The sequence below is a fragment of the Pantherophis guttatus genome, chromosome 4, assembly GCF_059756535.1.
Source record: "Pantherophis guttatus breed Tessera chromosome 4, ASM5975653v1, whole genome shotgun sequence".
In the NCBI taxonomy this organism is placed as follows: Eukaryota; Metazoa; Chordata; class Lepidosauria; order Squamata; family Colubridae; genus Pantherophis; species Pantherophis guttatus.
In genome coordinates, this window is record NC_142066.1 from 43,514,463 (window position 1) to 43,536,717 (window position 22,255).

The window sequence follows — 22,255 nt, forward strand, 5'->3', positions numbered from 1 at the left end:
CCTTCCCCTGCATCCACATGGGTGTCATATGGTCCAATCAGGTCACTGTCCCAACTGTAGTTGACTCCCAGTCATGCCTCCCCAGGTGCAGGCTGAACATCCTTGCCTCCCAGGGGAAAAATGTTACGGTTATACACCCCACACTGTCTCCACCACCACCCTTCCCATTTCCACAGCTTGCTCATCCACCGCTGTGGCGATTCCAAGTTAAAATGATTCCAGGGCTAACACTACATTTGTTTTTGTATCTTTGAAAATTTGGGGGTTCACTTGCTGATATTTCCCTCTTGCTTCTCACTGCCTCTATATCACGGATGCGAAACTCACCACGTCATGTTGCTGTCATGTGACATTTTACAACGTTTTCCTCATTCATGGAGCTGGGGTGGGCATGGCCTGTGCATGACGCATCCAGCCCTCAGGCTGCCAGTTTGCTCTATATCTTTATCAACATGCCTATTAATAATTCCATTTAAGTTTCCTCACAGATGGTGTGATAATAAAGGAGAAATACTTTGAAATATAACAGCCTCCCCAAATTAATTGGGATTGTAATTTCCAGATTTCCAACCATTCACTGGCCAGATTTGTTAGGAAATCTGGGAACTGTCATCTCAGTCATCCTGGAGAGCAAAAGGCTGGTAGATACAATAGATTCCCTTTGTTTTTTTGCCTGTAGGGGAAGCAAAATGTAGAAGTTTGATTTCAGGATATGGCATTGGTCCTCCCTGTGAATTTTCTGCAGAAAATGCAGGGTTTTTTTAAAATCAGTTTCTTTCTTCCCTTTTGTTGTACTTGTATATGTTGCCCTTAATAGGGGATATTAAGCAAGAAGGATATCGTGAGGGCCCACCTTATCAACGGCGTGGGTCTCTGCAGCTTTGGCAGTTCCTGGTAGCTTTGCTGGATGATCCAAACAATTCCCATTTTATTGCCTGGACAGGTCGAGGAATGGAATTCAAACTCATTGAACCAGAAGAGGTCAGATTTTTTGTTACTTTTTTTTAAAAAAAACCGAAAACCATCTTATATTATACTTCACTGATTGTGGATTACAGGACCTAGTTAAAACCATATCTGACCTTGGAATATTGAGCATGGCAGGAACTGTCCTCCTAAAATTGTCAAACTATACTGTGATGGAAAAAGAGTACAGTTTTATTTTCTGATTGCAATATCAGGTCAACGGACACATATGGGCATAGGCTCCGAAAAAGTTGCACATATCTAACTTTCTAATTGAACAAACCAACTTTGGAGCCTCGCAAAAATGCAGTTGTTGGAAAGAGGAGGGTGTTATGAACTGAAAAGTAGATTTGTTTACTTAACTCCTTAATGCAAATGTTCTTCGCAAGCTTATATACAAACATGAAGCCAGTTGTGTTATGTTTTTTCAAGTTGCTACTTCAGTTGCAACTCAAACCTATACATGAGTTCAAAGTACATAGCCAAAAAAATCATTATATTGGAGAAGTTTACTTACAAAAACTGCTAATCCCAAAGTTTTTTTCCCCCCTAAAAAGCAACTGGATTTATTTTGAAAACATTTTGCTTCTAGAAACTTCTTGGATGAGAAGTGAAATGTTTTCAAAGAAAATACCAAAAAAATCCATCTGCCTTTTGAAAAAAAAAACACCTTTGGGACAACCATGACCTGGATTATTGAGAATCTCCATAGACAAAAGTGCTAATATTGGGGAAAGTATATAGATGTACTGGAAGTAATGTGCACAGAATTGTCTATCAATTGTCATTTGGATTTTTAAGAGAAATTGCCCGAATGTGAATAGAAAGTTTTGGTTTGTCTCTCTAAGACTTGGTCCCAGTTTCTTTGCATGTAAATGTGATCTCACTCTCAATTGGCCCTGCAGGTGGCACGACTTTGGGGCATTCAGAAGAATCGTCCAGCTATGAATTATGACAAGTTGAGTCGCTCCCTTCGTTACTATTATGAAAAAGGCATTATGCAAAAGGTTGGTCTGGAGTTTGAATGCTTGGCACATGCCATTTAAATTTGGGAAGGTGGGCACTCATCTGTCAATAAACTGCCAGAATTGTTCATTGTTCAATTGTTAATCTTTCATTAACAATTTCTAGTTGGGGCATTTTGAACACAGATGATCTTAGTTTAAATATCTATTCATTGTTTTTATTCAATTCTTTGGATAGGGCTACATATTTTGTGCCAAGAGAATAACATTGGTTATCAGATTAAAAATACAAGAGAAAGTGGGAATGGCACATTTTACAATCTAAATTGGCATAAATTTGAAGGGAAGGGCCACCAACAATGCAAAATTCTAACACTTTAGTAATAATCAGATTAGGACTAGGTCTTGGTTTGTAGGGAGGTCAAGAGATCTGTCTCAAGCAGCACCATGAACTCGGGCTCAATCTAAACAGAATAATTGTCTCAAGGGTATAGGAAGATGTATTGAAGCATTTTCCTTTTTTATATTGGAGTGTTTGTTTTAATAATCTTGTTGAGCACTTGATGCTCTTGGATTTTATTCCATTAAAAAAAATCTTTTTCATGAGGGTTATAAATCTACCTTTAAAAAAACTCTGGTTGAGCATCTTCCCATCTTGATTGTTTTTTTAATTATTACAAATGCTGACAGCAAAGTTATGATCTGCATATTATATTACATTTTGAGTGTGTGTGTGCACACACACTTCAAATCAATATTGATTCTTAGAACAACCTGTATAAATTGCTACAGTTTTCCTGGTGAGATTTCAGAACTGGTTTACCATTGCTTTCTTCCTAGGGCTGGGAAACTGTGATTGGACTGAGGTAATCCTGTTGGCTTTATGCCTAGTATGTTGAAACCTCCAATTCATGCATATTTTGATTTTGATTGAATTGACTATAATTTGATTTATATGCTGCCCTTCTCCGGAGTCTCAGGGCGGCTTACAATGGGTTAAGCAATAGCCTTCATACTTTTGTATATTTATACAAAGTCAGCTTATTGCCCCCAAAATCTGGGTCCTCATTTTACCTACCTTAGAAAGGATGGAAGGCTGAGTCAACCTTGAGCCTGGTAAGATTTGAACTTGCAGTAATTGCAGGCAGCTGATATTAATAACAGTGCTTTAGTTTGCTGCGCCACCAGGACTCATATATATTCACAGTCTTTATACAGTATGTTATTTTATGAACATAAATAGTTTATGTGCTTTTCTTCTGTTTTAATCAAGAATTTCAGAATTGGGATTTTTTTTTTTTTATTGGAATTGCTTACAGGCCGTGTAAAATGCAGACATTAAGTTAAAGTAAAAAACACATATTTTAAATGTGCACTTCCAGTATTTCTTCCCAGGACTTTATGCCACTTTTTTGGAAAACACCTGGTTTGCTATGAAGCCAAATTAAGCTTCTGGGAAATAGCAGAATAGAGGTCGAACAAAGAAGCAACATAAGATACTTGTCACTTCTGGGGACATCTGTGTGCGAGGGGGGTTGGGGGGGGAAGGGTTTGCCAAGAACAGAACAGCTGCTGTAGTGCTTGTGTTTTTCTCCCTTCTGTGACATAGGTGGCTGGTGAGCGTTACGTGTACAAGTTTGTCTGTGAGCCTGAAGTGCTGTTCTCCCTTGCTTTTCCTGACAATCAGCGTCCATCTCTGAAAGCTGAATTGGAGTGGCATATCAGCGAAGAAGACACAGTCCCTTTGTCACACTTGGATGAAAATGCTGCTTACCTTCCAGATCTGGGAGGTGCCCAGCTTTATGGGAAAAGCTGCACATACTAGCCAACAGTAGAATGGACAAATCACGTCTGGGAGAGTTGTGTGTGTGTGTATCTGTATATATTTATACATAAATATATATATATATATATATAAAAGATATTTCTCAAGGTTTGAGAGTTCAATCCTAGATAGCGGCAGATACCATATTTTTCGGAGTATAAGATGCACTTTTCCCCCCCTAAAATAGGGTGGAAATGTTGGTGCGTCTTATACATCGAATACAGCCATTTTTGGCCTCCTGAAGTCCCGCCCCGCTCATCCCATTTTTGTGAAAAATGGGCCCATTTTTTTGCAAAAACGGGATGCGCAGAAGGTTTGGGAGGCCTGCAGAGTGTTCCTGGGGGCTGGGGAGGGCAAAAACGTGCCAGTTTTTCGCAAAAACTGTGTTTTTGCCCTCCCCCAACCCCCATTTGCAGGCCTCCCAAACCCTCTGCGCACCCCATTTTCCAAAAAAAATGGCAAAAAATCAGGTACAGAGAGGGTTTGGGAGGTCTGCAGAGTGCTCCTGGGGGCCGGGGAGGGAAAAAACTTTTTTTTTCTTACTTACCTCTTCAAAATCTTGGTGCGTCTTATACACCGGTACGTCTTATAGTCCAAAAAATACGTTATTTCTCTCCTAGGGTGTAAAGAAAAAATATCTGCTGTGAACTCTGCATGGCATCAAGAAGGGCATCCGGCCAGTAAATGCTCAGCTCCATCCAGTTGCCCTGACTCTATCCCGAATTAAGGGATTACAGGGTCGATAAAAGGGAGATTTTCCCTCTTAGTACATAGAATGGGGCCTTGAAAGAAAAGCAGCGGGGTCTGCCACTTTGAGAGCAAAGTTGGGATTTGGGTTCAAATCCTGCCTTAGTCATAGACTCCTTGAATGAATGTGAGGCAATTCTCAAGGAGGGGCAACCTACCTCACAGGGATGTTGTGAGGACAAATAAGATAAAGATTGTAAAATGCTTTGTATATTTGTCTTTTTATTTTAGGGGATATCTTAGTTCAACAAACTAAATTCCCTAAACAAGGGAAAGACAAGGTCTCTCTGGTTTTAAATGGAGTTTTTCCTTGCTTGGGGCAGATGGAATATGTATACTCCAAACTCAAAATAATTTCTTGGCAGCTGGATGATGGATTGTAGACTCCTTTGCAGAGGATAAATGATAATATGCAACAGAGACAGTAAGCTTACCCATCATGATGCCAAATGCTCAAGAAAGAAGAGTTGGCAAAGAATTACACTTTTAATGTCCTGCAAGAATCATAAAACAATTGCTGCAGCTTAACCTATTCCTAGGCCCTAGGTACTATGCCTTATTGTGCCTAATGATTAGTTCATGCAGAGTATCCACTGAGACAGGAAGTATGTAAGCCTTACATGCAACTAGGTTTTCTTGAGCCCTCCCTGCAAATTTATTTTCTTGAATTTGCTTTGCATTTCAATTCTGGCACGTCCATCTTTGTCTGATGGCTTCCAACACATGTTAATATTGATGCCTTTTGCTCAACTGATGCTTGGTGTCATGTGCTAAGCTTTATTTAACCATGATTTGCATAAACTGTAAGTGGAGAATGAGTTACTAATCACAGTGATGGGGGTCATAAGAAATGCAAATTCAAAACTAAACAAACTATCTCATGACAACGTAGAATGAATAAATTTGATCATTAATGTTGGGAAAATGATGCCTTTTTACGATTGTGAAATTTAGAAAGATCATGTGCAAAACTACTGTTGATGTGCATGTAATCAAGAGCACCTGCTGCCTGCTTCAATACTTGTGTCACCCAAGAATGAGCATTGAACTGGGCAGACTTGGAAGAAGTCCCATTGGAATCTCTTATGCCTGAATAATTCTACAAGGATATAAATTCCAGTCTCTATCAAGAAAGTAGAGCTTGCTCTCTCTCTCTCTCAGAAGTATCCATATGGTCAGCAGCTTGTCCCTTATCCTTCCTGGAAATGAATTTTAAGTGAAAAGTTGTTGTAGGCTCTCTGAACATTTCCAAGATTTTTGTCCTGAAAAGCCACCTTCAGTCAAATTTCGTTTTGTAAGAATTCAAGATGATGCCCTCAGCTTTTAGTATGCCCCATTTACTATAGATTATTATATATTTTTTTGTGCATGCAGCTGAATATTCAGATCTGATTTTTTTTTTAGAATGATTTCTGTCCATGATATTGGGTTTATGTATGTTTAGGCCTAAAAACCAAGGTTATGAATTGTTTTGGTGTGTGAAAGTCAAAAAGTGCTTCCATGAGGTTTTTAAATTACTTGATGGCCCTGATGGTACATGAAGTGACTCTAGCTTTTAATTTTCCTTTATTTCTGTGTCATCTATGAACTAGAGCTAAAGCTCAATTTAATTATTTCAAATTTCCAGCAGATAAAGTCAATATATTTGAAGAAGACTTTATATTCTATATTATTTCCTCTCTAATTATGTACACTAATATTCTTATGTGAACCCGAGACAGGGAAAACCACAGGAAGACAGGATATTCCTGGATATAAATCATTTTTCCATCTAAGTGTCAGCTTGACTTCAGAATAAAGATGGCCTGGACCAATCTGCCTTGTTTCACAAAATTCCAGGAAGTGTGGAAGATGTGGAAGTGTGGTGGTGGTGGTGGAGTTATTTAGTTACTGTAAAAAGGTGGCAGTGAGATTGATTTTTCAAAACTATCAGCCCCACATTTCCATGTGGACTTCTCTCCAGCCCATCCTATGCCCTGCAAAGATCTGAAAGCCCTAGAATTTAGGACTATATTAGTATCTATATTGTTTCTGCAGTTGTGATTCAAGACATACATTTTTAATTGGAGGGGAACATCTTTTTGGCCCAGGGAGCCTAAGACCTATATCTGTTACTTCTCTCTCATAGCTAACAGGAATTTAGACTTGTTTTATAGCACTTATTGTGAGCAACAGGATATAGAATGTATACAGAGTTAATATTTGATTTTTTTTGTCTTGCTGGAACTCAGAACAATTTATTTGCATTGGCCAAGAAGTTACTAATTAGTGCATTGAAGCAAACAGAAACATATTTCATTTCAGCAGACTGCTAACTATAAATATAGCTGCAGTATCAAGTTGCCATCACATAAAAACAAGATGTTGATACTAAATTGTCTTATATAGCAAAAAAAAAAAGAGGCTTAGGAGGCAATTAAACATTTTTAGCCAACAATATAATCATTTACAGAATTTTCTCATTTATGTGCTTTAACCATGTTTAAAAATTCCTTTGTATTATTTATGTGGACCATTTATTTGGGTTATTTTTTCAGAGATTTCTGAAATATCTTTTTCACCCTTTCCTCATCAGGAAGGCTATTATTTGCAACAGCTCCAAGTCTAGCTAAAGTCTTCCATTTGTATGGTTTGTATCTGGGCTTTAGAGATCTCCTGAATTAGATGGAATGTGGAGAGGGATGTAAAATAAAGGATCTGTTATGAAAACAGCATATCTTGCCAAAGAAAGTTACAAGCAATACAAGTTTGGACTGTAGAAAGCCTTAGAAATTTCCCTCATAGAATGAAATGAGGCAGGCATTATCTGTGCTAGCAATGGATGGGCCATCAATCTACCAGTTCATATTTCCCTAGCAACAACAGTGCCCACATTTTGACCAATAGTGCCAACAATTTTTGGAATGTATTTTAATTATGTTTGCCAATGAAACTGTAATTGTTAATGGAGTCGTGATATTTCTAATTATAACCTTTTAAAATCCACTGCCGTAGAAGAAATCCTTTGGAAATTTTAATAACAAGTGCCCTCTTCTGCAGAATAAAGATTTTAAAGATATTTCTGTCTTGCATGTTAATTGGTGTGCACACCAAGTTCAATGAACCCAGAGTTTCCTGGGATAATAAATTTAGTAGATTTACAACCTTCTCTCTAACTTTTTTTTAAAAGATTCATATGACTGTGTTTTGAAATCCTGAGGACAGAGTTGATTGCCTCCCTGGAGTTTCTCAGATCTTAAACAGATGTTCTGAAAATTCCTAGAACTTTTAAGATGGTTTTTCCTCCTCTGGTTTACAGCAAAAAGTAGTCTAAATCACTACAGGACCTTGAAAGCATATGTGGTGGACATTGATCCTTAGCTACATGACTTTTCTTTGGCTTTTGTGAGATATATCAATATAAATGCAGATGCCTTGCTTGGAAGCATTTTGAATTCCTTATCTGTTTATTGGAAGAAGATAGAAATACAGAGTCTTTGGAAATCTTATAATTTATTTTGAATAGTTCCATCAGATAATTTAATCTGGGGCGGTATCAGGAAATGGCAAACATTTTTTCCAACGAATAAGTAATTTACAGAATTGATCTGGAATGTGTAGAATATTAATTATTACATGATTTTGCATTTTACTTTCTGTGGGTGGCCTTAATTTTCATTTACTGCTTATGCGTTTATTAACCCAAATGGGTACCATATGGAATATTTTGTGATATTTATTCCCATCTGATGCTATGGAATGGCTTTAACTTTATTGTTTAAAAACTTAGAATTTGGCATTATGGATTGCTTTCCCATAAAAAAAATTTCAGAGAAGATTGATTTCTTACGAGTGACAGAGGTTCTTTTAACAATATTTTGTACACGTATTAGTGTATGGATGTGGGTAGCAAAGAACTCAATTTGAGGGATTTTTAAATATGACTTAAATTGATTATAAAAATATCAACCCATTTTTTTATATTTTTGAAAGTTTAACTTGCTTTTCTTTTGCTGTTCAGCATTTTAAAATCATTGAAGCATCTTTATAGCAAATAAATACAATTGATAACTCAAATTAAAGAAAGGAAAAGAGAATGAAATCTAACCCTTCCCTTGAAATGTGGCAGATTATGATTCTTCCAAATCCTGTCAATGCAGACAATTTACTTGCTGATTGGAAAACAGGGAAATTGTACTCCAGCATTCCTGGAAGATTGCAAAATGGAAAGGCTGTGAAATCAATATAATAATTGGCTCTTGGAATTAAAATGGACAGTTTGGTGCCCATTTTGTGATGAATAGTTTTTTTTTTAATACCAATGGTTCTCAAAGTGTGGTCTGCGAACTCCTGGGAGTTCAGAGCGCCTTTCATGGGGTCAATGAAGACAAATATTTTGAAATGTCTATGTTTTAATTCATAAATTATCAATAGATATAACCCACCTAAACAAAGCTCTTTGGGATCCTGATTTTTAAGATTATAAAAGGGTTCTGGGACTAAAATGCTTGAGAACCTCTGCTCTATGCAACCCTCATATTCTGTTAGCACTGTTGATATCTACTTAGGCAACAGAGCAGAATATTCAATGTAAGACATAAAGGAAATAAATTCTAACTCAAAGATATCGAAATGTTAAATGTTCCTGCAAGTAAAACTCATTATGCTTAATGCTTGTTTTTATGTTAACTGAAAATCACCATTTTTTGATATAAATTAGCTCAAGTTGAGCAAGTACACATATTCACCAATACAAAAAGCATTGTTTTGGGAAGTGTGTTTCATGGTTCTCCCTTATGATCTGTTTTTGTTTTAAATCTGAAGAAAAATCCATGTCTTAATTACAGCTCTATTAGGATGTTCGCCCACAATTTGAAGTTATCCATCCCTCCTGTTCTCTTCTCCCTCCCCATCAATTATTTTTATAAATGTCTCAAGGTGGTGAACATACATAATGCTCCTTTCTCCTCCTATTTTCCTTACAACAACAACCCTGTGAGGTGAGTTGGACTGAGAGAGAGTAACCGATCCAGGACTATAACTCTAGCCTGGAAACTGGACGCATTTTCAAACTTCCACTTCGTGCATAAGTCTCCTATATCGTAGTTTTATGAAACTACTGTCATAATCCCTGCTTCGCATTCATTCCCTCTGTCTAACCCGTTTTCACATCCTCTGTTTTCACTGTTTCCTCAAATATCAGATTACGAGTTTCTCGAGGCAGAGCCCCAGAATTTTGTAGTGTCTTACACACTACAGCAAATCGCACGATGTTGGTGAGATGAGAACGATGCTGATGGTGACATAGAAACTCTTTAACCGGTATAAAATAAAATGGGGCAGCTTCCCTAGCACGGTGTTGGATTTCTGCTTTAAATTGCCTAGAAGCAGCAGATTAAATAATACAGGAGGAGCGGCAATCACAACATCCGAGCAAACGACTTTTAATGTTTATAGCAAGAAGAACGGAACCTTTGGAGTATGGCATCAGTTTCTGTAGGGAAAGTTTTGTACAGGGACTTTAGAGCGATGCTCTAACGGACCAAGGAGGACCTTCAGGTAGGAAGGGATATGCCAGTAATTCCGCCCTGTCGCAAGATGGCGGCGGTTAGCGGGAGGCGGCGCGGTGTGCTGCGGCTGCTAATGCGGATCGGGTCGGTGCTGCTCACTCGCTTCCCGTTCTGGCACTGTCTCAGCGGCCTTCTCCTCAATGCAGAGCGCGCCGAGGTTCGCCGGTGAGTTAAGATCTTCTTGAAAGTTACTTTGCCTCTGAGCGTGTGCAGAGAGTAATCGATGCCAGCAGCCTCCGTCCATTTAGAATCCAGAGACAAAACTCTTTTAAGGTCGGAGAAGTCGGGAGCCCCGCATAATCTCCATCGTGGGAGTCTGGGCACTGAAAGGAAAAGGTTGCTCAGGTGGGCGGAGGAGGCGTGCGTGAGAATGAATGGAGTGGGAGGGTGGCTTGGGCTTTCGCACTGCGAAAGGGGGCGGGGGGGGAGGACCTCTTGGAGGAGGAGTTGGGGGATGAAAGGGAGGGATGGGGGGGGGGTAGTGACAGAATGGGCATCGTTAAATAACAGCTGAGATAAAAGGGGATCAGGAGGGTTTTTAAAAAAAAATTTTTTTTGATTTATATGCCGCCTTTCTCCGGAGACTCAGGGCGGCTTACAATGCGTTAAGCAATGCCAGAAAGGGTGGCGGGATCTCAGGATGGGCATCACAAGAGTCTTGGTGGTGCAGCGGACTAAAGTACTGTTAAGTAGCAGTTAGCTGCCAGCTGCCTGCAATTACTGCAATTGCAAATCTCACCAGTCTCAAGGTTGACTCAGCCTTCCATCCTTCCGAGGTAGGTAAAATGAGGACCCGGATTGTGGTGGCAATAAGCTGACTTTGTGTAAAAAAGAACACCGCTTGGATGGGGGCGAAAGCGCTACTAAGCAAAAGTATACAAAAGTATGAAAGCTATTGCTTAACACATTGTAAGCCGGCCTGAGTCTCCGGAGAAGGGTGGCATATAAATTGAACCAATAAATAAATATACAAAAGTATGAAGGCTATTGCTTAACGCATTGTAAGCCGCCCTGCGTCTCCGGAGAAGGGCGGCATATAAATCGAACCATTAAATAAATAAATAAATAAATAAATAAATAAATAAATTGGTGGATCAAGCAGGGAAAATGATTGGATCTGAGGGCTGGGGAGGAAAATGAAGGCAATTACAAGTTTAGAATAGTTATTTCTTAGACGGTTTTTCCTCTCAGGACTCTCCTGCCTTTCTGGGATGACCCTAAAAGAACTTTTTTTGGTTATATTTATCAATATTTGCAGTATTAACAATTAATCTTGATGGGTTTGCTGGGCTGCTTCTCACAATTGTTTGATGGGATTTTAATATTGTATTACTTTCAATATAAGCTATCAAATAATTTTGATTTCGCAGGCTCCTGAGAAAATCTTGTGGGACTTTCAAGAATCCTCAGAGCACACTTTAAAGAAAACCGATTTAGAACAACCTTATCCATCTGGTTTCCTCAAAAATTTGTTGAGAGCACCAGAGGTGGGTTTCAGCAGGTTCTGACCAGTTTTGGAGAACCAGTAGTAGAAATTTTGAGTAGTTTGGAGAACCGGTAAATAACCACCTCTGACTGGCCTCGCCCCCATCTATTCTCTGCCTCCCGAGTCCCAGCTGATCGGGAGGAAATGGAGATTTTGCAATAATCTTCCCCTAGAGTGGAGAGGGAATGGAGATTTTACAGTATCCTTCTCCTGCCACGCTCACCAAGCTACATCCACAGAACCGGTAGCAAAAAATTTTGAAACCCACCACTGGAAAGCACTTGAGTTTAAGTTTCATTCTGTTAGGTCAATGGAGAGCCTGTTGTTTTGGAAGTGAGGCTGGAGACAGCCATAGATCAGGCAGCAACTGGGTAAAATTGTTTGGATTAGTTGCCATGAGGGAATTCTGTTGCAGGTCTTTCTTCTTGAGTAATATGTAAGATGTGACCAAGTGTCAGAACCCTCTCAGTGACAGCTACTATTTTATAGAATACCTTTCTTATGAAGCTGTGCGTGGCTTTCACTTTCTTTGCATTTTGTAACCAAGTTGCATGAACACATTCTATAGTTATATGAGTTTTACTATATATCCATGATGTTGTATAAATAATTATTGATATTATTGTAACCATTTGTATTTAGTTTTATTATCTTTTGACTTCATTGTACCTGATCTAGCCCATTAGGAATGGGGCATGATGATGGTGGTGTGATAATGATGATGACAGCGATGACGTCGAAGGTGATATAGAAAGCAAAGATAATACCAATAGTAAGAGGGACTTTGAGTGCAATCCCAAAATAACGAGCACAATCTGAACATCATTCGTATTGACAAATTCACAATCAGTCAACTGCATAGGCAGCATTACTTGGAACAGCATATATCTTGTGAAAGTACCTATAACACAACACCAAATAACAGGTCCTACCCTAGTTCCTTGGGAACAACTCAATATGTGGACCAAAATGCCATATCTAGTCTACACATCTGGCTGACTGTTTGACCAAACATAATAATATAAATGGACCTTTAGTGGCTCTCCAGATCATGATGGCTCTTAACTGTCATCTGAAGGCTACTTTGCTCTCTCAGATTTATAGTAAATTTTCCATCAACTTTTTTGGGGAGTGGGTGGGTAAACTGCTGTTTTGAATAGATTACTAATGCCTTGCTCATTGTAATTTTCTGTCTTTCATGGTAGCCTTGCAGATTGACTCACAAAGGCTGGTTATCTGTAACTCAGCTGCCTAGGACTTGTGGGAATAGATAAAATGCAAAGCAGTAAAAACAAAAATAAATGTAAACTCTTCTTATAAGTTGTGATACCTGCTAGTCAGAAGGGAAAAATAACACTTTGTTTCTTGTACTTCCAAAGTTCTTTATGTCAGGTTGCTTAGAGATGATTCCTGGTTGCCACAGGTGATCACACCTGCACTTGTTTACATGCCTATATGAGGCATGCTTGAACAGTCATGTAGCTCTTCAAATATACTACTAAACATATGTATCTCTTATCAATATTTCATTGAGGAATATAATATAAAATTGATAAGAAAGCAAAGAATGATAGAATGTTGATAAAAGGATATCAAAGAAAAGTTATGTAAAAGAAAAGTGAGGAATGTGGCTCAGAAATGTTCAGCTCATGGATAGAGCATTATTTTCTCTCTTCTTAAAGCCTGTATCAAAGGCTTCATGGTAGTAGTTTTTAATGATGAATTTCTTAACCTTTGTAACTGCTTGTACTCCTCAACGCTTAATGCTGAATTCCTAGTACTGTAATTTCAAACGTATTTAGGGTTTAGTGCCTATTGGTTAGGGGTTTCTTTTTAACTTTTAAGAAAAAATACAGAAATGTTGTCAATTCTAAGTAGGGCTGTATTCTTTAGAAATTAAGGCCAAGTTCTGCACATTCATTTGTTTCAGTTTTCATGGAGTAATTTTCTACTCTTATTTCCTTATACAGGAAACCAGACATCCCTGTCCCATTTCTCTACTTTGACATGGGTGCAGCAGTTTTGTGTGCAAGCTTTATGTCCTTTGGTGTGAAACGTCGATGGTTTGCTTTGGGGGCTGCTCTCCAGTTGGCTATCAGCACCTACGCAGCATATGTTGGAGGTTATGCACATTATGCAGACTGGCTGAAGGTGAAAAAATTATCTCCTCCATTTTTGGCATTCGAAGTCTGGTCATAATCTGCTTTATCGCAGAATTAACTTGGGCTCAAGTTAATTCTTGGATGGAGTGTTGGATTGGCATTTTTCCTTTGATTAGATTCTGTTTCACGTGTAACATCTTTCAGTGTTAGCAAAAGAGGATCTTCTAAAACGGGGGTCACCAACCTTTCGGACCTCAGGGACCACTAAATTCATAATTTTAAATTCCGTGGACCACTAATACAAATCCAGCGCCTGCCCTGGACTCACAGTGACGGGATGGGATCCTTCAGGCACTTAGTTTGGCCACCTGTTTCTGCAACCTTAAACACTCAAAGAGACATTTGGACCTGTTTACCACAGAAAACACCGGGATCTCTCATCTCTCTCTCCCCCCCCCTTTGTCTGTCTGTCTGTCTGTCTCATCTCTCTCTCATTTCTTTCTCCCCACTCTCTCATCTCTCTTTCTCTCTCTCATCTCTCCCCCCTCTTTGTCTCTCTCTCTCTGTCTCATCTCTTTCTCTCATCTCTCTCTCCCCCTCTTTCTTTGTCTCTCTTTCATCTCTCTCCCTCTCTTTGTCTCTTTCTCCTCTCTCTTTCTCTCTCTCGCCTCTCCCCCCTCTTTGTCAGTCTGTCTGTCTCCCCCTCTCATCTCTCTCTCCCCCCTCTCATCTCTCTTTCTCTCTCTCCTCTCTCCCCCTCTCTCATCTCTCATCTCTCTTTCTCTCTCTCATCTCTCCCTCCCTTTGTCTTTCTCTGTCTCTCTCATCTTCTTTCTTTCTTTCTTTCTTTCGTTCTTTCTTTCTTTCTTTCTTTCTTTCTTTCTTTCTTTCTCCCCCTCTCTCTCTCTCTCTCTCTCTCTCTCTCTCTCTCTCTCTCTCTCTTTCTCTCTTGCTCTTGCTTTCAATTCACTCTCTCTCTCTCTCTCATCTCTCTCACTCTGTTTCTCTGGCGCTCTTTGGGTCTTGTGGGCACTTCTTTGGCCTTTGTTGGTACTAGACGCACCTTGGTCGCTCGGGGAGATGCATGACCTGTTCTCCACCCCGAGACACTCACTCAACCCGGCTGCAGCCAATCTCCTTGTCATAATGGGCTCCAGGAGGAGAAGGGGACACCGTTTCCCCCATTGTGAAGAACGCTAAATTTAACTGTGCTGCAAGAGCAATGGGCAGGCCATGGAGGCACCAACAGCAGCAGTGGAGAGAAATGGCTGGGCTGGGCCAGTGTCTCGGGGCTGAGATGAAGTCGTGCATCTCCCCGAGAGACCAAGGTGTGTGGCACACCAACAAGGCCCAGAAAAAATGCCCACAAGACCCAGCAAGATGAAGCTTCTCTCCCGCTCTGGAATATGGAGCGAATCTCCATCCCCTGCCCTTCCCTTCTCAGGCTAGGTGAGGAGCGACTGGGAGGGTGAGGGGCAGGGACAGCCAGTGGTGGGATCATTCAACAGGAATCACAGCAGGGGGACGAAAGAGCTACAGGTTGCCGCCACCCGTTGCTTCGGCCCACCGGCACCGCCACCCACCCCTTTTGTCACAACAGCACCATTACCTTGTTCTGGCTGGCAAGGGCTGCGCTATTCCTTGCACGCTGCTCCACCTGCAAAGTTGCAAGTTGCATGTACCTCCCTCTACGGCAGAGATTTCCAGCCCCACCATGAGCTTCCTGGCTGATCCCATATTCCAGAGCTCTAGTCACAGGACTGGCTATTGGTCATCCCGGAGCAGTTCCTCCACCCGGGACCTTACCAAAATTTTCTCACGGACCACCAGTGGTCCATGGACCACAGGTTAGTGACCTGTTCTAAAATATACCGGTGCAGTTAAGTTGCTCTGTAAGCAAAATTGGTGATTTTTAAATTTGATACATGGCTAGATAGCTAGGGATAGACAGATAGCATATATTTTATGCTGGAATAATTCTTCATTTTATAGAGGTGAAAACATCTCCAGGTATTATTAAAATATCTCCCGGTATTATCCGGGCTTTATTATTTACTACTAATTATTTATTTGGATTAAATTATGATTTTATTGTACTTGTTTCTTAACTTGTGTTCGCCGCCCTGAGTCCTTCGGAAGAATGGCGGCATATAAATACATGAAATAAATAAATAAATAAATAAATAAATAAATAAATAAATAAATAAATATTACATCTCCTATCAGTCAGTGAAAAAGAATGAACATACAAGTTTTCCTCTGTCAATATTTGGAGACTTAGTTATCTCCCCCTATTGAGTCCCAATATATGGATGGGGAAGAACTGACTATGATTCAATCCTACCAAGTTCGTGGATATTAGAGGTATTATAGTCTTAGATCCTAGGACTTTCCATGCATACTCTTACCAGATGGGATAGAACTTTCCTGTTCAAGAGTATGTGCAATCTGGAGATTTCTTGGATTCACACTTCTTGAAGAGCAGGCAGCAACTGTGGCCCCTTCCTCAGCTCCTTTTGATACACCAGTTGTACTCTTTCCCAGGTTGGGAAGCGAAGCCCTTCAGACAGTAGCCTCAAGGCTCAACTAGTGCAGTGTGCTCTGCATAAAGCTATATTTGAAAATCATTTGATCCTTAGCTGGTCCAAAATAGAGCAGTTCGGACAGTAATGGACATGCCTCAATGTGTCCATGTGACACCTCTGCTGCCCCAGCTGCATTGATTGCCGGTATGCTTCCTAGTGTGAGTCAAGGTGCTGATTATTACCAAAATATTCTACATATAATAAGTTACATGAAAGACCCTGTTTCCCATAGATTCTGCCTGGCTGGTACATGCTAGCAGAGTTGGTGCTCTGCATCCTTTCTTAAACAATCTCAACTGTTAGCATTCAGTAAGGATACCTTTTCTGATGCCATGCCTGCCCTTTTGAATGAGACCCTGCCTGAAAACTCTATGGCTGTCATCCTATTTGTGTTCTGTAAAGCCTTGAAGATTGATTGTTTTCCTAGGCCTTGATGTGAGACAGGTGGGGCCCCTTGGGCATGTTTGCTACTTTTATTTTCTGTTCATTTTTGTCCCCAGATGCTATCTTGTTGTTTTAGTGGTTTTTATGCTATTATTTGTGAACACTCCAAAGCAGTTCGATTCAGGTTGTGCCCAAATAAGATAGTTCCCTACCCTGAGGCTCTATAGAAACAGTACTGGCTGTAATTATATTGATCAGTTAAATGTTGATTAATTGCTTTCAGCTTCATAATTATTTTTTTATTTGGTGTCTTCCATTATCAGATGTTGATCAGATATAAACATGAAGAACTGAATGTAATATGCCTAAATTTAGTTCTACTATTGAGGCTCACACTTTTTGTTAGTTGTCATTTCCCTTTATATTCAAATCGTCATATATTTAAACCTGATAGGTATATTTTTGGTTGAACATAATAAAGTATGGTTAATGGAAAATTATCCCTGTGCTGTGAAAAGAAGGGATGACAAATATATAACATACAATTTGTGTGCCCATATTTAGGCAGCCACTTTTCATCTCTCAAAGAAAATTATCAGTACAAAATCAGATAAAGTTATTTCTTCAGAAATTTATATATAGACGATATTAAGTTCAACATGAAAAATTTATAGTATTGGGGGGATTAATAAAAAAACAGGCATTCCTGTTTTTATTAATTGGCACATTTTGTTTACTTTGCACGGCGCAGGTGAGAATGTATTCACGAACAATAGCCATAATAGGTGGATTTCTGATCTTGGCAAGTGGCGCTGGTGAGATCTACCGCCAGAAACCACGGAACAGATCATTGCAATCTACTGGGCAAGTTTTCATTGGAATCTACCTCATTTGTGTGGTATGTACATGAAAAAGGTCTGAATCGACCTCCTCTTTCTTTTCCATCCTTTTTTACTAAATTTGCTGCTACGGGATTAAAAAATAGTAATGAGACAGATAGTGGACATATTGCGTGCACCATAAAACAGGGATCAGATTAGAGATCAGCAGTCCTTGCAGATAGTGAACTGTCTCACAAGTGCTCATGTGTAAATGCACACAAACATACACAGACGATAAGAGCTTACATTTATTTCTTAAAATATAATTTTTAAGACTCTGCAAATGCCACTAAAGTACAATAAATGCTATATTCCAATAGAATGTAGGATTCGTAGCTCAGGGTTGAATTGTGGAGTTTTTGGAGTTCTCTGAGCTTGATTATTTATTTGCATATATTTCATTCTGAATTAAATAATACCATCAGTGCAAGTAATAAAACACCTGCTAGCCAACAACTAAGCTCAGAGAGCACCAAGAACTTCAAAAACTTCATACAGAACCACCAAGCTTTGGGTTACATAAACAGGGAGCATTATTTGTATATCGGTAGTCTTTGTTTAGTGATCCTTATTGAGATCAGAATTTCCATCACTAAATGAAGCAGTCACTAGATGAAACATGTGACTACATGGCTTAGCAATGGCAATTCTGATAAGTCCCAGTTATGGCTGTTAGATGGCAACTGCACTGCTGTTGGCAAGGTCCTTATGCTTCTGCCCTCCACAAATTGCCAGCTTTGTCCTGCTGCCTCCTCCCAAGCTGGGCCTGGTAAGTTCCCTTTGGCAGATTTGCCTCGCTTCGACCCGACTATTCCACCCTCCGCATATCTGCCTTTTTGGCTGCCCGGCCTTCTGTCATCATCCGCAGCCTCCCCAGCTGACCTTTGCCATGGAGGCCTCACAAAGCTGTTGTATAGACTAATAGCAGGAGGAACAGCGAAGGTCTTTTTTCGTTTTTAAGAGCCTAGAAAGTTACTTATCTGAAATGATACGAATTCTGCTGCTTGAGCAGAGGGCTAGACTAGAAGACCTCCAAGGTCCCTTCCAGCTCTTTCTATTCTAAGGGGAGCTGGGGATGGGTGTGTGTGGAGTGCAAGGTGCAAAGTATTGTGAAACTCCAGCAGGTGCCTTAGCTGGTTATCTCTTCAGCAGTGGGAGGATGAAGGGCAGCCAAAAGAGCAGAGAATGAGGAGATAGATGGATTTCTGTTGGAAACTTTTGGATGGGAGGCTAGGAATGACTCAGGTTGACTCAGCCTTCCATCCTTTCGAGGTAGGTAAAATGAGGAACCGGATTGTGGGGGCAATAAGCTGACTTCGTATAAGAAAAAAAAGAACACCGCTTGGGGGGGGCCGAAAGCCCTACTAAGCAGGTATATACCAAAGTATGAAGGCTATTGCTTAACACATTGTAAGCCACCGTGAGTCTCTGGAGAAGGGCGGCATATAAATCGAACCAATAAATAAATAAAATCTCCCATTTTTTGAGATCCTACATCCTACATTCTAAAATGAGAGTGAATAAGCTTCTAGAATAAAGGATTAAATAATTAATTTCCAAAATTATAAATAAATGAAAGAATAAATAATTTCCAAAATTGTTTCTGTTTTTTCTGTCCAAAATTGTCTTTAGTTGAAACTGAGCAGGATCCAGTGTACACCTTGAAAAATGTAGTCAACCAATTATGGGAGAAAAGCCAAAGAAAACCATGAACAGGTCTGAGCCTGAAAAAACAATCTAATGCAAACAATAAAAAAATACTGTCCCACTTGGAGTTTAATAAATCCAGTGCGGATTTCCTAACAGCAACAATTGGAGAAATAGAAATTGCATAGAAGTTTATATCCATCTCCCAATAGGCATACCTTGTAGAAGGGTTAGGCTTCTATGTAAACCAACATTCCAATTTATTCTTTTCAGGCCTACTCTCTTCAGCACAGCAAAGAAGATCGCCTGGCCTATCTTGGTGGTATCCTGGGTGGGGAGATCCTCCTACAGCTTCTCTTTGTTCTCTACGGTGTCCTTGCTCTGTCCTTTCTATCTGGTTATTACATCACCACAGCTGCTCAGATCCTGTCGGTAATTCTTCCTCTGGTCATCCTCTTCATTGATGGCAATCTTGGTTTCTGGCACGATTCTTGCAGAGTTGAATTCTGGAATCAAATGAAGTTGATTGGCCAAAACGTTGGGATTTTTGGGGCCTCCATCATTTTGGCCACAGATGGCTGAGCATAACCCAGGGGACTTGAGGGACTATGCTTGATTTCAGGCCAGGGAGAGGAGAAGACTTCCGGAGAAGGAACTGGGATGATTTTAATTAATTGCTTATTTATTTCGGTTTTACTGCATTGTTGAAACTTTTTGCTCCTTTCCACTGGCAGATAAATGAACTTATAGCCTTTCTTTATAATGTGGGATCATTTCTATTTTTTTAATTTAATTTTTGTCAAGGACAGTGCAACAGCTGTCCTATTTCTTGAGCAATAGAAAGTGAAAGATTAAGGTCTTTAATTACATCTGTGAGGGTTCAGGGTTTTGGTGTCCCCTAGTAGAATTGATTTAGATTTCTGTTTTCAGTCTTTCAGAAACTTAAAGAAAATTTGAACACAATTTCCACTTGGTATGCTGCTGGGCCTGAACAACACTCCTGGGTTGAGTAGACAGAGATAGAGAGATTTTGAATCATTTTACTTTGGATTCAAGAGTATGAATATGATAGTGGTGGTTCTCAGAATGTGTAGTTTTTTTATATCGTGGGGCTTCTGACTATTGATAATTCTCAAAGAGGCTAAGATAAATGGTAAAGTCATTGGCTAACTTCTGCTCTACTTGTATGAACACATTTGTGAAACTGTATTATACTCTTCCAGACAAGCATGAAGTCCAAACAATGACCAATTGGGTAAAATATTATTTTATTCATAGTGGGTTTAGGAGTGAAGAGACTCCAGTATTTATATATTTAGTGCATCAGCTAAGAACACTTACTGTTGAAACTGGATGGTAAAAGGAAAGTCGGTTTTTTTGTTAAGTTCCTATAGGGAGAACATTTAGAGCTGGATTCAAACTAGCTGCAAGTGGAGGGAAAGAAATTTGGATATAATTTTCCCTGATTTAGATGCCTCAGATTTTGTGGTACTGGAACTAATTAGGGATGGACGATATTTGAAATGGTAGATGATTGCATCTCTGCCTCATGATTTTTAAAATTATATGCCTGTCCTATGACAGAAAATAATGGAGTGAATTTGCAGTCTGTGATTTTATGCTTTTTTTTTTTTTTAGGAAGATAGAGATTGGAAGGCCCTTAGCTCACCTATCCCCATCGCTAAATTTTGGAAACCCCACTTTTTAAGGCTAATTTTAGCTCATTTTTAAATACTTTCTTTTGGAGGAAGGTTAAAAGTGGAGAATGGAAGTGAAAGGAAAATGTTCCCAAAATGCCATTTCTTGCAGCATTTGTGGAGAGTTTAAATGTGGGAGAAAGTGAGACAGTTTGTCTCCCAGAGGTATCAAAACTGGGAATATGTTAAAAGCCTGGACTATGCAAAAATCCAGGCAAAATTGGCCTGTGAGAAAGCAGTTTGGGGTCATTATGGGAGATGAGTCTTAAGGATGCTGGTGAGAATGAGAGGCCCGTGAATCCATCACTTCTATCAAGAGCATAAGAAAGACATAGAACCTCAGATCACAGGCCCATATTTATTTCTGTGTGAATAGTGAAGCTGTGGGGAATGAGACGAAAAATGAATGATACTGGATGGGAATTACATAATTTGGATCAAATAAAATTATGATACTGAAGACTGCAGGAATAGAAGAAGAGCTTTTCTCATACATTGAAGTTCTTCATAATGTTAACCTCTAGACGAGGTTGCTACCTAACAAATATATTGATTTTTTTCACCGTCATTGGTAGATTATGTTATTAGAGGCACTAGAATCTCAATCAGTTAAAGCAATAGGCTGCCATAGTACACGCTTAGCCACCTCGACTCTGAATCCGGTTTTCTTTCAGTTGACCATATGTGATCTGGGTACAGTAGAATCCATGTTCATAATAATGTTTAGGCAGCTTTTCCTATCTCTGTAATTGCATTCTTCAGGCCAGAATACATTCAGACTATTTCTTTCCAGAACACATTTTTGACAATAATCTTGTCTGAAATGTAATTTGCATTTGGAAAAATCCAGTGTACCTCTTGAGATGTAAGGGTGGAATATTTTTATTCAGAGGCTCTCAAGGAATTTAATATGCTACTCAGGAATCATTGGTTTAAAATCCAGCCCCATAATGGGTTTTTATATGTATTCACTCTCAAAGGAGAGATGCAGGAATTTGGAAAATGCTGCCATTCTGGAATCATAGCCTATTTCAGCTGTCTTAGCCATACACTATGTTGCCTTTTCCTCCTCATTGGCAGGCACCATTGATTTGCTGCATCTTCAGGATTTCCTAATACGTATTCTGCATTTGGAAGTTTAAAAGACAATAAACGCACTTTTCTATTAGTATATCTGTCTTTCTTTCCCAGTGGTTGTTTTGTTTACTCTCTTAACAGCTTGCTGAACCCCAGTAGCCCAGTTAGCAATGCACCAACAATTGTATGATGTACAATTCTTCTGGACAACTTCAGCAAGAAAGATAAGAGAGGCAACAATTCGCGTTCCAAAGTTCCAAGACCATTTATATGTTCAGAGATCCTCTAATATACAAGTAATCCTTGATTTATGATTGTTTGCTTAGCAACCATTCAGAGTTCTG

General features: G+C 39.5%; 3 protein-coding genes across 6 annotated transcripts in view; all 3 read left to right on the forward strand.

The window, feature by feature from the left end:
* Positions 1-7,561, forward strand: part of ETV4 (ETS variant transcription factor 4) — a 39,302-nt gene extending 31,741 nt beyond the window's left edge. For all 3 annotated transcript variants that reach the window (XM_034415429.3, XM_034415427.3, XM_034415430.3), the window contains exons 11-13: positions 818-981; positions 1,872-1,973; positions 3,541-7,561. In XM_034415429.3, coding sequence (XP_034271320.1) covers positions 818-981; positions 1,872-1,973; positions 3,541-3,756 — 482 coding nt within the window. In that variant the 3' untranslated portion in view covers positions 3,757-7,561. The remainder of the gene's footprint in view (positions 1-817; positions 982-1,871; positions 1,974-3,540) is intronic.
* Positions 7,562-10,053: 2,492 nt separating this feature from the next.
* Positions 10,054-22,002, forward strand: TMEM101 (transmembrane protein 101). Of its 2 annotated transcripts, XM_034415432.2 has the most exons (5): positions 10,056-10,217; positions 11,423-11,539; positions 13,509-13,689; positions 17,361-17,507; positions 19,411-22,002. In XM_034415432.2, exons 3-5 carry the CDS (start codon positions 13,546-13,548, stop codon positions 19,717-19,719), a joined length of 600 nt encoding a protein of 199 aa, XP_034271323.1. In that variant the 5' UTR covers positions 10,056-10,217; positions 11,423-11,539; positions 13,509-13,545; the 3' UTR covers positions 19,720-22,002. The 2 variants fall into 2 exon arrangements, with proteins under 2 accessions (XP_034271322.2, XP_034271323.1); XM_034415431.2 differs by lacking the exon at positions 11,423-11,539 and having other exon boundaries at positions 10,054-10,217.
* LOC117664501 (goannatyrotoxin-Vere1-like) overlaps positions 10,084-22,255 on the forward strand; it is a 59,071-nt gene continuing 46,899 nt past the window's right edge. Inside the window, exon 1 of the mRNA XM_087892030.1 lies at positions 10,084-10,217. The gene's annotated coding sequence lies outside the window, so the exon portion shown is untranslated. The remainder of the gene's footprint in view (positions 10,218-22,255) is intronic.